This window comes from Eupeodes corollae, chromosome 3 (assembly GCF_945859685.1).
Source record: "Eupeodes corollae chromosome 3, idEupCoro1.1, whole genome shotgun sequence".
In the NCBI taxonomy this organism is placed as follows: Eukaryota; Metazoa; Arthropoda; class Insecta; order Diptera; family Syrphidae; genus Eupeodes; species Eupeodes corollae.
Genome location: NC_079149.1, coordinates 75,606,010 through 75,625,267, shown reverse-complemented (window position 1 = coordinate 75,625,267; position 19,258 = coordinate 75,606,010). Strand labels below are relative to the sequence as shown.

The 19,258-nt window shown below is 30.3% G+C and overlaps 1 protein-coding gene across 4 annotated transcripts in view; it reads right to left on the bottom strand.

Annotated features, from left to right (window-relative positions):
- Nucleotides 1–308: 308 nt before the first annotated feature.
- LOC129951721 (neuronal growth regulator 1-like) overlaps nt 309–19,258 on the bottom strand; it is a 42,423-nt gene continuing 23,473 nt past the window's right edge. For all 4 annotated transcript variants that reach the window (XM_056064023.1, XM_056064024.1, XM_056064026.1 and 1 more), the window contains 6 exons: nt 10,902–11,126; nt 10,517–10,839; nt 10,063–10,461; nt 9,561–9,722; nt 6,497–6,689; nt 309–6,240 (listed from right to left, as the gene is read on the bottom strand). In XM_056064023.1, the coding sequence (XP_055919998.1) occupies nt 6,059–6,240; nt 6,497–6,689; nt 9,561–9,722; nt 10,063–10,461; nt 10,517–10,839; nt 10,902–11,126 (1,484 nt within the window). In that variant the 3' untranslated portion in view covers nt 309–6,058. The remainder of the gene's footprint in view (nt 6,241–6,496; nt 6,690–9,560; nt 9,723–10,062; nt 10,462–10,516; nt 10,840–10,901; nt 11,127–19,258) is intronic.

The following is a 19,258-nucleotide window of genomic DNA, read 5'->3' as shown; positions in this document are numbered from 1 at the left end:
TTGTATTTTAAAATTTAAATATATGTTGTACAGAGTAAATATTTATTACTAACATTATTCTATATTAACCAGTGCTTACAATAACAAAAGTATTTACGTTGAAAATATTATATTACACCTTAAGTATGTAATAATTTTCAATTAACAGTGTTCTTTTGGTTTTTTAAGTAAATATAAATCTAAAATTAACAAAATTTAATAAATACTGACTTTTTTAAATTATAAAAACAAAAAACTTAATTTAATTTACATGGATACAATTAAGTATTCTTTTTACACTTACATTTTGTATCTCTTTTAATGGTGTGTTTTATTTTTATTTTTAATTTTGTTTGAAGGTACACGATTGTATTTGTTGATGTATCTATGTATATGGTTTAAAAATATATCTTTTTATTTTTATTGAATTTAAAATGTATAAATATTAATCTGTTCTGAAGATAAGTACACAATTTATTTTCAAATCTATTCATGCAATTTGTCAATTTAAAAAAATAAAAACATTAAATATGTAAGTTAAGATTCTTTATAAACTCCAATTCCTAACAATGCCTACCTACATTATATAAAAAATATTTTCTTGTTAACTATATATTGTATAATGAGGCACATTTCTTATAATTATCTTTATACACATTATAAATAATAAGTTCTTATTTTTTCTGAACGCTTAAAATGTATGTTTCGAAAACAGATTGGCAGCAATTAAACCTATTTCAAAAAATCAACATTCAACAACTCTGTAGCAAAATATTATTTTTTCTGAATTTAATTATGTATGTAATTTAAATTACATCACGGTTCTAGTGCCTATCACCGAAATCAATCATCAGTGAGCGGGGTTATCAGTATTGTAAATATGGATGCACATTACACCATGAATTTCATGCTACATACATGTATGGATGTACAATGTTCCAATTAACTTGAAAAGTGCTTATGCTACGTGCTGCATATTTATAATTTCAAAAAAAAAAGTTTTGCCACGTTAAATAAGAAATGTTGTTTTTAATTCATTAGCACATAAACAAATAAAACATTCAACTCTCAACCATTTCTGTGTTCCCATTTTTTTTCATCGAATCGAACTGCTAATTTAAAGAAAAAAAAAACACTTTTGATGACAAGAATTACTCTCAAAGGATTTTTAAATGCCTCAATTTGATAATGTTTAACTCACAGAATGGATACCTAAGATTTTGGTAATGAAATAATCCATATGACATCTTTGTATATACACTCTATAGTATTATTATGCAGCTGTTTTTTTACGTTTGCCGTTGCCTTAAGTCAGTGTTGGAAGTTTTGTATAAAAAGTTAAGTACAAAAACTGCATACGCTAATGTCACCGTGTCGCAGTGTCGTAGAAAAAAAAAACAGTGATAGTACTATAGGTTGCATATGCTTAGATAAATTACTTCTGTTAACTTTAAGTAAAATTCGTGAGTATAAATGGCATTTTTTAAAAATGTTCTTCTTGTAAGCCTGTATTTTTTAGGAAGACATATAGACTAATGTTGGTAAGTTAACTTCCAATGGAACATGTGAATCGGACAATTACATACAATAATTTATCTTTTGGGACCATATTGCATGGAATAATCAAGTCTCAATTTAGAAAAATAATAAAGAGCTATTGAAAACAAATTGCTTTTTTTCGGTCACACTTTATTATTAACTAAAGAATGACTGTTGACCATCTATCATTTTCACTTAACTGCGAGTATTAGGTTTGTTCCCTGTTATAGTTGATTTATTGATGTTTTTTGTTCAAGTAAGATAATTTTATTGAGTATCACTTGCTTGGTATAGTTTGTTGGTGGCAGGTTGTCGTGAGACACTGGTCAGGTTCAGACAACTTAAGGGACTTGACTAACTTTGCAGTCAACTACATTCTTTGAACGTACATTTTTACCAAGGCAACTAGTAAGATTTTCAAATGTCATAAATTTCAAACCTCTACCTTCAAATTATCGTACACAAATTACCAAAATCATTGTCTGCAAAACACTCTTCAAACAAAGTACAAGTTCATCACGATGTGTATTTTGTATTGAACAGAAATATTACTTATTTCTTTTCCAAATTAACAAGGAACCTTTTTACAGAAAACATAAAATAGAGTTGTGCAAAAATAAATAAATCATAAAGTAAGAAAGTTGAGCTTTCAGTTAAATAAAAAAACCTGATTGCCTGTCATTTAGACAGAATTCGACTTGACTTGATAGTTAGGGAGATTTTTCTTGACTAACTTTCGGCTCAACTTTCCAATAAAGTTACCTTAATTGGAAGCCAATCTTTTGGCAGCTGGTCAATCAGATACTAGAAATTCAAAAATAATAAACTAGGTGGTGCAACAGTCCATGAAGAACCATCAGGGCCTAGTGAATTACAACTCTCAACCATTCCTATGTGCGAGTAGTTTTGTCAGGGATGGAAGGGACCTACAGTTTATATGCCGAATCTGAACGGCTAATTTGAAAAAGCACTTTTCATGACAAGAATTACTCTTGGAGGGTTTGTCAATTCCTCGCAAGAGGCAGTACCCGTGAAAAAAAGTTAGCTATCACAGGCAGGGATTGAACCCATCACGCTAAGGGTACTAACATACTAGAAACTTGCCCTACTTTAAAGCCCCTTCTGTCGCCTAAATATACCCGCTTTCTCACTTTTTTTTCTTCAATTTTTGAGCAAGATTCAGTTTCACTACACATTGAAATTTTAGTGAACAGGGAATAAATTATCAAAGAAGAAGAAAAAGTGAACAAAGACCAACACATGCTTCACCTATGCATCAACTACCTGAAACTTTAAATTTTCTTAGAAGTGGTGGTTATCAACTGTTTCTAAAATAAGGGTTTCAGTTACTAAGAGAACGTAGTCGCATTCAAGAAAGGTAATGTTATGAAAGATATACAAAATTTGAACGATCACTTTTCACGAAAAAAAGAAAAGTTAAAAGTCAAAATTGACAATCAAAACAACGACATAACACTATAGCGCCTTAAGCGATTCCATCCCTTTATCAATTGTAATTTGTATGCAGTTTTGTGTTTTTATGTTCCTTAAATGAAGGATGCTTAAGAAATGAATAATGTTTTTGTGAAATTACCTAAGTAATATAGACTTTTCGTTCTTAATTCTTTAAGTACAGTATACGTTATATGCGTAACTTATATCAAAAGTCATGCGAGACGTTAGCAACTGTGGGAAACAAACTATGACAAAGTGATCAAAATCGTAGCGAACATAAATCGAAATGATCCAAACACAATGCATTTAAAAACGAAATTTACTCATCTAAATGTTGTTTTTTTAATATAAGCGATAAATAAGTTTGAGTTAATAGAAAATATTTTATTTAAAATAACGAAACGAAATTTAGATATAATATACTCCATCCATAAATTGTGCCATATTTTGGAAGTCCAGTTTTATTGATGTAAAGCACCTAAACAAAATTATGCACAAATTAATATTCTTGGCTAAAATATACATATGCTTTGGAACATAAAGGGTCTGCCAAAAAACTTTTTTTTTAAATTCTATACAAATATCGAATCTTGCTTCGGCTCTGTGGCACGCAGCGCCGTCATGTTGAAACCAAATGTTGCCTCCTCCTCTTCAATTTTTGTGTACAAACATTTGTTCAACAGGCTCGATAACGATCACCATTGACTTTAACGGCCACTCCTTGCTCATTTTAGAAGAAAACGCGCTCAATTATGCCTCTGGACCAAAACTCGGACCAAAAAGTGACTCGTTGTGGGTGTATCGGCTTTCCAATATATGTGTGTCGGTTTTCTGTCCCACAAATGAGACAATTTTGCTTGTTACATACCCGCCAAGATCAAAATTAGCTTCATCTAGATCAAGATGATTTTTTTTCCAAAATCGGCATCTTTTCTAAGCGTTGTTCAAGCATTTACAAAACCATATTCGTTCAGCGGAAGGTTAAAACTAATTTTCTGTCAAATCAGACATGGCCTAAGTGTTAGCATTCACGAAATAACATAATTTTATTCGCTTTGCCCTAAAGGGTCTTCCTTGAGAAGATCCTTCTGATCTGCCTCCCTATGAACATCGTATTCAGCTTCTTCAATTGCAATCTCTCCATTAAAGGCGTGTTAATAAAGATTTAATATTTCTTCATCGACTCATTCACGGTGAAATTGATGCACCTTATTTGCTATCTTGTGTAAATTTGAATTACCTAGGCGGAACTCATCACCTACGTTCTTTTGATTTTATACATATTGACTTCCATAGAACTCAATATATGAAAAATGAAGCTTTAAGTCGAATGAGCATTTAATATAATTTAAACTGTTCATCGATAGATTTAAATTTAAATAAGGTGGTATCAAAATCACTGTTTAGAACCAGTGCTCCACTATCGAAAACGTCTTTATTTTATCTTTTGTTGTTCTGTATTAATTCATGTTAATGTTTGTTATGTTTTGTATTTTTTGCGTGTGTTAGGCTTTAATTTTATTATTATCTTACTAACAACTAACACATGCACTTATGATGGGCATCTGATCGTGGTTTGAAGCTTGCTATGAGCTAACTACTTTCTGAAATTCTGAAGTGTATACAAAATAAGCACTAGTTGAAAAAAAACCGTAGATGACGGACCATTGATATTCCTTTATTTTAATAGTATTAATTTAAAGTCGTTAGACTATAGATAATTTTATTGACATTTTTGTTAAGTTTAAATTCCCAACGTTGACACTCAAATTCTATCTTTACCCGTTTAAGACCCTTTTGTTTTATGGTGAAACCGGATTTGATTTTTTATTCAGATTTTTGAATAATAAACCATTAAAAAAGAGGCAATGAACATCAATTAAATTTACCTGCATAATTTTGTCCTTACTAACCGAAACTTTTCTTTTTCACACTGTATGTTTGAATTTTTAATAATTGTAGTTACTAAAGAAACTATTCTGGTTTAAACTTTCCAATTTAAATGTATTTTCTATGAAAAGAGTGACTTTTCGAAATATAGAATTTTAATAAAATATGAGTTGAGTGTATAAATACGAAAAGTATTAAGTTTAAAAAAGTACTGTCGAAAATGCTCGTTTTCAAAATTGATATGAACTTGTCGCTATAACGAAAATTAGTATTTCAAAAACTAAGACTTAAGAAATATCTACTTTGAAAGAAAATACAGAAATGTGAAATAAATTAGTAAAACTTGCCATAAGTATTTTCTCCTCTTAATAAAAAGAAGTTCGATAAAAATGTTATGTTTTGAATCGCTTTAAGTTTTGTTCGTCTCAATACAGAAAGAATTAAAGTTGTTGGTTGCAGTTGTTATAGCACTTACATTTTTTAGCAGATATTCGTTTGGAAAATTGTTTACTATAGTAGCATATCTTTTGTATAAGGTTCATTGATTTCTATAATTTATTTTTCAACGTTAATGTTTTTTAATGTTTGTCTTCATGACATACTGATATAAAAATTAATCAAAACATCACTTTAACATGCTTTTTAGATTCTTTTGGACCATTTAAGTCAAATGACTTACTGCACAGTATGTACGTATTTGTAAAAATAACTGTATATATATATAATGCTTTTAAAACATTTTATGATAAAATAAGAATTTATACTCGTTATGATAATGTGCATAAACTTCTAGTTTAATTCATATCAATCACTCCCTACATTCTGTAAATATCATTATACATATACAATACATATGAATATATATATATAACATGCTTTGGTCTATACATTTTTTAAATTTAAATAATTATAATTTATATAACCTATTTTAACACATAAAATAAAATACTACACTATAGTTTTAATTAAACATAAATATTTTCAAAAAAATAAAATACGAAAGTTGTTAAATTATAATTTTTTGTCCAGGATATTATATTATAATAACTTTTGTGACATTTTAAAAATTAATCCGTTTCGTTTTTTTTTTTTAATTTTTCAATCATTCAGTTTGATCTAACGCATTTAAATAAAATAAAGGCAGAAAGTGGTTACTTTTACAGGATTAGATTATGGCATTCTAATAATAAGGTTTTTATAAATTTATAACAAATGGCACAAATGGCTTATATAACGATATAATGCTTAGGAAAACTACTAGTGTGCGAACAATCGTTAGATGAGTTGCACTGGATCCTTCAGTGGGTTTGGTAATGATTCCAGATCCTATACCAGCTGCCATGACCATATCCTGAGGGATACTATTTTTCAGGTTATCTACAAAAAAAAAATAATTATTGCTACGCCAATTATACTTGATATGCTGTACAAATACTAATTAAAATTTAAACGTCATGTCTTGTATGTATATACAACATATTTGTTGTATGCAAGCAGTCTTAAGTCGACTCAGAGGATTGTAAGTTAAATATATTAAAGATACTTGATGGTAACTGTTTTTCGGATATTTAGAAAAGAAGTCAAGCACTGCACAAAAAACTATTGCAATGTTTATTATTTAAAATATACTAACCTTTATTAATGAAATCGTCGATTTTAAAACTATGTTCAGCAGAAAACTTAGACCAACCCACAGTGTTTTTTGTTTTAACACGCGCGTGCCAGAATCCAGGAACAAGTTCTATTTCGTGCTTCAGTTTCCAAATGCCTGTATGCTCTGGATGTTTACTTGTACTGATAATAGATTCCGAGCTCCATGTATATGTCTGTAATATAAAATCAATCTCATTTAAGGATCAATACTTTAGCGTTAAGATTAAAGAAATGTTCTTACTAAATACCAACATTTTCAATAACACTATGTGTATGAACTTCAAGCAGAATAGAAATAAAAGATATGGCGCACAATATTTAAAGAACTTATTGTTTAGTGTTTATCAATTTACTAGTAAGCAATTTGCTGAATATTTAGCAATTTGCTAAGGGAGTCCAAAATTTTAAAACTTTACTAACTAGTAAATTGCTAATTGCCTTTTATTAAAAAAACAATATCCAAATAAGTCTAAAAAGAGACAGTTCTTGCAAATAAACAGATCAACTATGCTTAAACGAACCTATTAATTGGGTTTCCCAAATTATTACTGGACTGCTCTTATAAGAATAATTGTACAGAAGTCATATCGATTTGCGCCAATGTTTTATCGAAATTAAAAACATAATCGAATAAAATTGACGATTGAAACCTTTAAATATACTTATCTCCATAGGGTTTTAGTGGAAGTTATTGATCTACTAGTTTGTAAGATGTCTTCCATGTCTACAAAATGTGTTTTTTTATTTTCTTCAAATCTATCAATTGTGATCGATCAATGGGAAAAAGCTTTTTAAATATATTCTTGTAGAATATTAAATGAGCTTTATTGGGAACTTGTAAAATGTACGGTAGTATCCGTGGCATAATGGTTGGGCTGCCATGCCAGAGGTCTTGGGTTCGATCATTGCCTGTGCAATCTAAAGTTTTTTTTTCACGGATACTGATTCTTGCAAGGAATTAACAAATTCTCCAAGAGTAATTCTTGTCATGAAATTTCCCTTTCGGGTTCGGCTTAAGACTGTAGGTCCTTTTCATCTTTGACGTTTGACAACAGTACTCGCACACAAGAATGGTTGAGAATTGTACGTCACTAGGCCCTAGTCCTCAACGGAATGTTGCACCCCCCAATTTCGCTCCTTCCTGGACCAGTTCTTGTCGTCAATTAAATTAATAACAAGCTGTCCTAAATTTGAACAGGTGGTATAAATTATAGCTGCAATCTTTTTAATTTATGTACATATTTTTATCCGAATAAAATATAGTAATAATATGTAGAGTGTTACGAGTCATGGCGTAAGACTTATTTCATCAATAATAGGCATTATTCTTTTTAAGCTCAGAGTAGAGTAGGTCGGAAATTCGGTTTTATTAATACTGGTTCAATTAATACATTGGACCCTAAGATGAGACTCTTTTTATATATTATTGTGAGAAACCTACTAATCGGAAACTATTCAAACACTCTACACTTATATCATTTAAGCAAACAGTCCCAAACCATTGACAAGGTCATGGAAAATTGGAGTGACAGCGTGCGATACTGTTTAGTCAGTAGAGAGAGCTACTCTACTTGGGCTACGTAGTATTTCAATGAGAATGTTTACTCTAACTTGTAAAGACTTAATACAAAACCAAAATTAATTTGGTTAACTGTATTTGAAAAAAAACCTATTGTTTTTATTTCGTTCTGTTTAAAAACAAATCTTAAAAGGTATAAGTAATTTATTTAAATATATCTATTCTCCAATCTTTACAAATGTGTCAAACTTTTTCGATCCAAGTAGAAATTTTTTTTAAAATTGTTTTAAACAATATGAAAAGAATTAAAATTAGGAGAATATAAAAAATGAATGTCTTTAATAAACTATTATGATACTGTTGTAAAAATATTTGTTTAAAAAAAAAACATTAATAGTGTTAAAAAAATAATTTTTAAGAAAAAACTTTACGAACAAAGCAAATCATTTTAATGAAATGCAAAAAAAATAAAATAAAATAGAAACGGCTAATAAATAATAGGGCAATTGTAAAAATGTTTTATTTCGATTGACTATGTTATGATTTGAAGAAGTTACACATTTTTAAACAAGGCCAAAGCAACACCAAAGCCAAATGGCTTTCACTATTTAGGTTTTCGACAGTTCAAAGAGACCAATTATTTTTAATTGGCAAGTTCGGCATTCGTACAAAATTTCAAACTCGGGATTTTAATAAAACATGACATGTTCATACTTGGTAGAGAAGTCGAAAACAGTGGGTCATGTAATTCAAATTGAGTTCAAACTTGAAATTTTAAGGTTTTAAGCAGATAACCGTTAAACTTTTTTTCATAAGAAAATAACAGTTAGTTAAAAATCGCAAATTCGAATTTTCCTAAGAACGGAGCGATAGAATTGGAGGAAATTTTTAACTTATAACACATTAATATAAAAAGAAAACCGCTCTAACGATTTTCAATAAAAAATTAAATAACGGCGACCCAGTCGTGCATTTTATTTCATTCAGAATCCCAATTTTGATTAATATTGGCGTAAAGATAGATATATGACCTCGAAGCAAAAAATAAATAAACTTAAAACTAACACAATCGCCGATACCAGCTTATATAGTTTAAGAATTTTTATAGCTATGCATGTGAATACTAATTTACGTGACAATTGTGTCATCAAGAAAATTTGTTACCGTTTTACACTTACTCCTAATATTTAAACTTAACCAAAAGAGCTTCTTACTCATTTTTTTTAATGCAACCATCTGCGAGTTAGTATTCCAAAGGAAAGGAACTTTATCTATTTTTTGTTTTAAATAGTTCTTTAGCATGAAGTAAAAATACCGAAAGTAATAAATTGTTATCCTCTAATAGAGAATCAATATTGAATGCTGCAATAGCTTTTTACTTATTGTTGGAGTTATATCTGTAGTCTTGAGCTAGTTAAGATAACGAAAAGTTTGACTTTCACGATATCTTCAATTATTCCAAAAAAAGATGTTGTCGAAAATGTTTTTAAAATTATAAAAAAGAGAACACAACAATAGTACTTACGCCATCTATTTTATAATCCATAACAGCTTCTGACAAAGGTTGAACACTCTTAACCAGCCAGTAGAGTGTTATCTTTCGTCCTTCGATTTTCATATTTTCGAATTGAGGATTTTCGGGTTCGTATATCAAGTGAATCTTATTTTCGTTGGCTCCGATTGCATTCTTAAAAAAAAATAATAATTGCGCATGTATCGACTTTCCTATTTTTTTGTGTACAAAGCTAGCTGGCCGAATTTTAAGGTAAAGTTCACAGTTATTTATTAATAATGTATTCAAAATTTGCTGTTGAAAAAATGCATTGCTTTTTAATTTCCATTTGTTTCTAACAAATATAGCCATCTAAGTTTAATTCATGGAAAGTAAAATTAAATACTGTACAAATCTAGTAAGCAATAACAATCATCAATAATTAATTTTGTATGTGTTTGGTCTCTAAATTTTACCAGCTTATTTATCCACATTATTTTGTAAGGAATTAATAGACATTTTAAACTCAAGTTACCTTTACTTCACATTCATATTCACCCAAATCGGTTGATGTAACATCTTTAACCGTCAGAATTGTTCGATTCTTCTCTTTATGTATGGTACTTTTAACAGAATACTTGTCCGAGAAAATCTCTAAGTATTGTCCATTTCTCTTCCACTGAGCCACAGCGATTGGCACAGCCTTAAAATCACAATAGAGTTCTGCCTTAGCACCCTGTTCCGTATTCACATGATGACGATGTGTAGACACTTTAGGGGCATAATGTACATCAATAGTCACTGAACCATGTAAAGGGTCCTTGGATCCATCATCTCCAAGACATTGGTAGATGCCAGCGCGATCAGCATCGAAATAGTCAATAATCAACTTGCTATCTTCTAATTTTATGTCCTGATTTTCAGCTCTTTTACCCTAAATTAATAATTACTTTAGTAAAAATTAAAAAACGATGAATTTGACAATATACATTCAAGGACCATCTGATGGTGGAATTTTTATTTACAAACGTTTTGCACTCTAATGTATGACTTTCTCCCTGATGGACTGTTATCGTCTTTTCAGTGACATCACGGCCGTCACAATAAATTATCAGTTTACCTCCAACATTCAAATAAATGTGAAGTCTAACTTGTTCAGGTAACACAGTACAATAATAATCATCTGCATCTGAATCTTGGACGTTCAAAATTTTGATAGAATTATTTCTAAAAATTTCAATATGTTTGTCTAGTGATGTTTGCCCGTTGACAATGAGGTTTTGCTTTTTATACCACATGACCGCATTTTTTACTAAAATTAGAATAAATCTGGTTATTAACGAAGGTTTTTACATGATGTAATTATTAACTTACATTGAAAATTGCGCACATCACAGTTTAAGATGACACTGTCCCCATAATTCGCCTTGACATTAAGTTCCGATTTTTCAAAATAAGGTGGGTCACTAATGATTGTATTACTTTCGAAAGGTAAAACTTCAGACTTATCTTCGTCATCTTCATCGTAGTTGTAATCATCGTCTTCCGCATATTCATAGTTTTTATCCTTGTCCTTAAGAGAGGAGGGATTACAAACCGCTTGAAGAAAAAAATATTTTTATTAGAAACAAATCATTGAATGTTTTATTGTAAGGTTTTGAACAAGTAGTCAATGTAGTTTCATTTTTGTATACATGTACAATACAAACAATTCGATTGTTAATGTAAGTATAACAAGAAAAATAAAGCTGCAATCTTGTGGTTTTAACTTCAGCAAAAGTTAAAAGGTAGTGCGACTATTAGTCATGCTAAACATGGAATCATACTTAAAATTTGTTCTTAATGTACAAAGGTACATTTATTATGATTTTTAATTTGTTTTATTTTGAACATTTGACCCAGCTTTTATTAAGCCGAACATTTATTTGAAAAAAATCTGTCCCGTTCTTTTTATAAGTTGAACAATAAGTATTTACATGTGTACATTATACATCGTACAAGTTAATGTGAAAAAGACTAAGTTTATTTCTTCGTAAATGTACCTATCTAACCCTACGAAAAATCATGAATGCTGTAAACTTAATCTAACTTCATATATATGTAGATTGGCTGTATAACCCCTGAACGCTAGAAAGTATGAGTCACTGTGAATATATTTATGTTTGCAGCCACACCACTATGGGATAACTTACGAATTTAATGCACAGGAAACGAAATGTTCTAATATAGGTACATTATTAATGAAGTCATATTATAAATGTTTAACTTTAAAGGTTTTGGTATGTTAAAAAGAGGCGTTTTAAGTAAATTGCGTTAAGAGTTTGCCTAAATAAGTTAGATTTTTCTTTGGGTATGTTATCTGACTCAAAAGCATTATTAACTTACAATGAATATTAAAATGCTTTTTAATGAAGATCTAAGCACCGGGGAATAAAGCTTTATCAATGCTAATAATTAACCTTTCAATGATTCAATATTCAATTATACGAATGCATAAATGCGAAAGTGTACATCCAGGTAAAATAATTTCTAATATCGGAAATGAGTAAACTAATTTTAAAATTTAAATTTAATAAAAAGTCCTTTAATAACTTCAAGTATCAAATGTTATTAATTGACACGCTTGTCATCTAATACCATCCCACTGTACGGCGGCGCGTCATATTGGCGCCACACAACACCACCCAATTCACACAACAAAAACTTTATGGACTCCATTCTGACAAGGTACAGTTTGTTTGTATATACATGGTATTGGTAGGTGATATTACAATCTTTATATTTTATAAAAAAGCTGTATTGATAAAGGAAAAGGAGCTAGGAGATTTAAGAACATTAAGAATTTTGCATATTATATACTATGTATGTAGGTACCTATGCATATCATTTTTTTTAAAGTTTATTATAATGTTTATGGAATCTAAAACTTTATGAGATTATGAACGTTGTTATCATGTAGAATATAACATACATACATACATATATGTATCTCTAAGAAAAGTATGTGCAAACAACTTACATAATACATATATTTTTATTTTGACGCAAGCTCTCAGTTATGATGGGGAGGAAAAGGAGATAGATGTTACATGTGAATGGGTGTACTGTTTGAATAGAAAAGATAGTAAATTGGGTTAAGTGGATTCTAACATCAGTGTTTTTTGTTGTAATACTAACTTTGTGATAACATTAAACAAAAATAGTGTCAAATGCTTTCGTTATATATCATGATAAATTCGAGGCAAACTTTGGAATTTTAAGAATAGAGTGGAAGTATTTACTGTACATTATATTAATACACGGACCGTAGTACACGCATCTAAATTTAATTTTTGTGTGTGCTAGATTTAAATGTTTTACAAGAATCAGAAGTATTCCAATTCAGTTTATTTCAATCTACATACTAGCAGAATAATTGCAACAATAATAACAAATTCATGCAAATGGTGTGGATACAACGTGCTTGAGCGCCCAATGTTAGTTGAAAGTCTTGTTCGTCTTAACATATACAAACCAACTCTATTCAATTGCGTACCACAACACTTTCGAGTGATCAATTTATTGCATACATTAATCTTTAATGAAAAAGTGGGTGGATATCACGCCCACTAACTCGATTGTTTCCTCTCTTTACACCCCATGATCTACCCTTGTGTGAAATTCTAATGCTCAACGATATCAGGAAGTGATTCATAATTTAGTCAGCCTGTTCAGATTTTGCCTGTTTTTGAAGTGCTGTATACATATATACAAAATAATACTATAAACCTAAAATTATGTGAGGTTTATGTCCTGAACTACTAATTATGAAAGACATTTTGTACTCAATTGAGTTTGCTTTGGGTAAAAGGGAGTAGTGCTCAAGAATTATGTGCGGTTCTATAGTTTGTTTTGAAAATTTTAATAAAACTTCATAAATATGTATGTGTAATGAACAATAATTATTTTTGTCAATATGTTAAATACTTCTTCAAATAGGCGAAATATGCAAGCTTTTTTTTTCTAATATTAACTATGGCTAACTGCTGTACCTATTTATGAAGGAGCCATAAGAAAATGGTCAGCCAAGCTCTGTCTCTTTATTTTCTTTATTTTTTGACGCTAAGCCAATCAACTTAATTAGACCTATAACACTTGGTCTGATGTCACGATGTCGAAACTAAAATCTATAACAAACAGCACATGTTTATTTCTATAATTTAAGACCCGCGCTTTTACACGAAATTGTAAGAAATTGAAAAATTTGAGTCGTAAAAAATGTGTTAAGGCTCGGAGGGAATATTGAATTTGATTTGCCTATAACAAGAACTAGACTCAACTTAAATCATTTATTTATAGTTTTAAATTGAACAACAGGTAGGTAAATTGATAAAAATATATATTCAATTGGAAGCATTGATCGATTTAAAATGACAAACGCCGATCACCGTCAATCAAAGCATGGATCACAAGAAACAGCTTAAACAGAATCCCTTTATATGCCAATCGTTCAGTGAACTTTTCGGGTTTAAAGAGTACTTGGACTTGGTTTAACAGTTTATCATTATTTCTAACGGCAATGGCACTTGTAGTTACTTCTTGGTGGACATTAAACTACACATACCAAGACATGTATAAACAACCAGTTATTAATTAAGAACAGGTAAAGCGTTGTACGGTGTTTAACCAAATCTGGAGAGTACAGTGGCCAGCTCCTGCTGGAAAATAATCGAAATCGGTCCAAAAGTATCCTGGAACTGAGGTAGTACTGTTTTTAATATAGTCTTGTAGTATGCCGCCGTCATATTACAGTTCACAAAATATAAGTCAATTGTGCCATAAAATGATATTGCACTCCATACCATTACTCCTCCCTTTCGGCTATGATGTCGATATAAAATAACTGTTCTTTTCGTGAATCAAAGATGTAATAGTTATATCCGTCCGGCCCATCAAGTTGAATTTTTTCTCGTCTGAAAATATCACTTTTCGCCAATCGTTTGAATGGCTGCTGCCATCGGCATTCCATGCCATGGGAAGTCTTGCAAAATTGAGCTGCGCGCTGTAACTTACGCACATTGTTTAGTGGTGGTTTTTTATTTAGTTTTAGGCGCTTCAAGTGTCCAGCACCTTTAATGACCGTACTTATGGTCATTTGGCTTACCTCTTATCAAATTTCGTGCCTTATCTTATTCAGAGAGTAGGTAGAATTGGAAGCTAATCTTGTAATATTCCGCTTGTCTCGGCTCGAAAGTACTTTAGAAGTACGTCCTTTGTATTTTTTTCCATAAAATAACGGTACTTTAAAATAATTGTTAATCACTTTTGGGCTTCGATTAAGTTTATTGGCTATAGATCTCACTCTGGCAAATTTTTGCCAGAGTGAGATCGTAAAGAGATTGATTAAAAACTCTGTTGATCTCAAGAAAACTCTCTTATCTTTAGATCTAATATGTTTGTCGTTATGTTCTCATCAAAAAAGCATCAACGACAGTTAGCTGCAAAAAACAAAAGGTGAGGCTATCCAAATGTTACGGTCTGTATGTTGTTCTTTGTAATTCAATGCTAGTTTATCATTTGTTTTATTTTGTTTTATTTATTCGTTAATACTTAATAATTGTAAGATACAAGATCTTATAAATTAGGTACAAGCTAATATTAAAGATTGGTAGAAAAAAGACTAGTTACAATTGAATAATAATATATTATAAAGTATTTAAATGCTATTTAAAAATATATTTTTTAGAGCCTTTTTAGTTATTGTTGCGTTTTGGATATCGTTAATGACGCATAAAAGAAAGTTCCATAGTCGGACTGAGTTTATAAAAAAAATGACATTTGGATGTTAAACATGTACAACGAGGATGAATCAATTGACGAGGTCTTTTAGAGGTAGGGAAAATAATTTTGTCAAAACAGTGTTCTAGCTTGTGTGTATAAGCAGTACATAAGAGAATAGCATCAAATTACGAAGCTTAAGATAGACATATCTAGCAGCAGGGTATCGACATTGAATTGTCATAAGCCAAAAACATAGCGAAGAATATTATTTATTTAGTTTACCATTTCTATCATAACTAAAGTTTCAATATAATTCACAACCATATACTAATATTGGTATTAACAAAGTCTTGACAAGCAACAAAGGTGTGTTTTCAGTGTAACCATAAAGTACGTAGGGCACTATAAACTTTGCTATAATTCCATTGATATGGTCGTTCCATATTTAAAACCGGAGAGAATAAGAGACCAAGAAAATTTTTAATAATTAAATTAAGATCAGTTTGAAATGCTGTCAAGGTCCTCATTGATATTTGTTTTGATTTATTGTTAATCAATAACGCTAACTTGTTAATTATTATAGCATACATTACAATAGGATTTTCCAGCAGCTTTTTAGGTACAAACTAGATTACCAAATATTCTTTTGAGCTTTGCCGTAATGCATGAATGTCGGTATCAAATAAAAGCAAAGACTATACAAAATATACATGTATGCGAAATATTTCTGCACACGAAAAATTCGGCATTTTTAATACTTGTTCATGTTTAAAAAATTGTACATTTTTAAGGAATGTTAATAGTAGGTAGAAGGTACTTACTACAATCCAATCACATTCCTTCTTTACTGCAAGTTTTAAGCACAAGCATCAGAGTTATTACGTTCAGTTTATTTTTTTCGTTAAATTTTAAAAGAAACAAGTGCAAGAAATTGCTATTTATGCGTTGTTTATAATCTTTTGTGCGGTTTCGACTTTAGTTATGAAGTGACACGTAAGCAGTAGTTGTAGAGGTGGGTTGTACGTAATACATTATATAGGTGTACGTTGAAAAAGTGATTCTAATAGAAAATACATACACTCTTTCTGGCCCGTTTCTTTAACATGTACTAAGTATTTATTCCTTTATTTAGGCGAAGGCAAGTAAAAGAATAATATTTTAAAATCATATATACAAAGGTTATCCAATACAATAATATTTTTTTCTTATTAAAAGAAGCCAAGTTAAGAAATAAAATTTAAGAAAAAAATTTAAAAAATCTATCGGTTTGTTTTTGAGAAAATTCGAATTATCGTTTTTTGACCAAAAAAATTGTATGGGGGCCACTGTTAGTTTTGACGTGAATCTGCTGAAAACCTTAACTTCCAAGTTTGAACTTAATCGACATAAGGGTTTAGGCTGTAGGAGCGTAGACAGACAGACAAAACAGACCGGAAGGAATCGCGGGACCCACTTTTTTCGACTTGTCTACCATCGTAATATCATGTTTGATTAAAATATCGAGTTCGAAATTTTGCACGAATGCAAAACTTGCCATATAATTCTTATATGTCGCAAGTAAAAAACAAAGACAAAGATTAACATAATCGTATCATTAAAAAATGCTTTTAAAATTCTTAAATCTAAAGAAAAAAAGTTTCAAAAATTGTACTGAAAGTTGGAAGAGTAAAATTACTTTTTTATATTCAAAATAAACATCAAGAATACTCAGAATAATTTGCTGTGACACGCTTGAAGAACACACACTATTTCAAATTATTATAAACGTGGATATTACTCTTATTATATTTCAAATTTTTGAAGTCTACTGGTTAAAAATAGAAATGCTTAGCACATGGAGTGAGGAATATCGTAGGAAAGCATGTTTACATTTCATGCACGTTGAACCTGCATCTAAAATATTCACGCAAGTGGATATGAATGCTTCTTAAACGCACGGCCGTGATTGTTTCGATTTGATCAGCCTACAAGACGAATAAAAAAACCAATAAAGCTTTTTTTCAAGTTTCATTCGCCCTTCTGAAATCTAGAATCTTAATTCTTAAATATAGTAGAATGAATTTACAAAAAATGGGATTGGTAGCCATAAACCATAAGTAGAAAGACCAATATTATAATGGAAATCAGTCTATGGGGAGGAAACAAATGTAGAAGTTGTTTAAAATAGGGCCATTCAGAGACAATAGGGTCAGTGTCTTCATGATTGGTTTAAAGTACATAGTAACTAATTCCTTATCTATGAAAAATAAATACAACTATAAAGATTCGATTTAGAATTATTGTTAAGAGTTTTCGTTCTATTATTTTGTTTGTAAGAATTTGTGTGTAAGCAATGCGTATTATAAGCACATGTTATTATTTCGGCACAAGAAATTGTTTTTATAGTTGTGATGGTAAATAAACTGGGTAAATATACGGTAAAGATAGGGCACTCCGATCCCAATAAATTGAAGCGACTTACAGCCCACATTATTCAATAAAATGTTTTGAAAAAGGAAATAAACACACAAATATAAAGTAGGTATCTTCAAAAATTAAGAGTTTAGTAACTCTATATTTTTGCACAATTCAACAAGAACAAACCAAGTATGTATATAAAAGATGTAAATTCGTACACAAATATTCAAGAAAGGTAACAAGGCGAACATAGCAAACTACATGCCTAGTGCATTCCCTCACTTTTTAAACAAGTTGTTTTTGAGAATGAATAATTTTTAGTAAGAATCTCAAACGCGAACAGCAACACCTATGGGAAAAAGATCAACGGCTACTAATCTTCTCAAATTCTCTTGGGTGTTCACCTGTTTGCTAATCTTAGATCAAACCTTATCTTGAAAAGTTAAAATTTTTTTTGAGGACCTTTTATTTTTTGATCTGGCACCGTTTTCTGTTTTTCCTGTCTATCAACGATGTAACATTATGTTTGTACTTAAGTGAGGTTCTTATTTTTGCTGATGACAGATTAAAAAAAAAACATGAAGATTTTTAAGATGAGAAAGTCCACACTCAACAAGTTGTTGAAAACACAAGTACAAAGCCAGCCGAAGCAGGCACTTAAACGACGACGACGTGGTTATAAGGAACAATCATTTTTAAACTATTAAAAATAATAATATTTTGTTTCTCAGGGGATATTTTATATAAACTTCAATGCGAACAATTTTTCAATTCTTTAGTTAATCTCAGGTTAAAGAAGATGAGTAAAAGAAAATAATTATAGACTTGACTTTAAACTTAAGATTAATATAAACTTTAAAATTGGTCACTTGTGAAGTTTTAAACAAATCAAAAAAAGGGTGATGAAAACTGCTTTAATATATTCACTTAAAATTTCAAAATCTATTTCGAGAAAAAAGCATTTTGGAAGTTTGGACATTCGATAACTGAGATCGGTCGTCTTCTAAAAATTTGCCATTCATAGAGTATTAAAAAAATAAATTAAGTGGGGCAACAGTCCATTGAGAACTAGGGCCTAGTGACTAACAACTCTCAACAATCCCTTTGTGCGAGTAATGTTGTCAGGAATGGAGGGGATATACAGTTTTAAGACGAATATTTGTCAATTCTTCGCAAGAGGCAAGGTGAACCCAAAACCTCAAGCATGGCGGTCCAAAGCCATAATCATCACACAACGGGTACTACTAATAGAGTATAAAAGAATATAAAAATGATAAAGTGACTGCGACGGACTGCTTGTCAAAGGTCTGGGTTCAATCCGTTCCTGTGCCATCTTAAATGGTATAAAATTTATTAAAACGGAACTACATAGGCTAACAATTCTTTTATTTAATAATATCTTTAGAACTACAACACCAAATACAATTAACATGGGCAGGTTCCATAAAAGTCAGCTTTTTTAAAATCCGTGATATAGATAAATAAAATAGAACATAGGGTCTTCATTTTTTTCTTTAAATATTATTGACGAATTGAAGGACACCCTGTACTACATTAAATTTGATTTTGTTTCT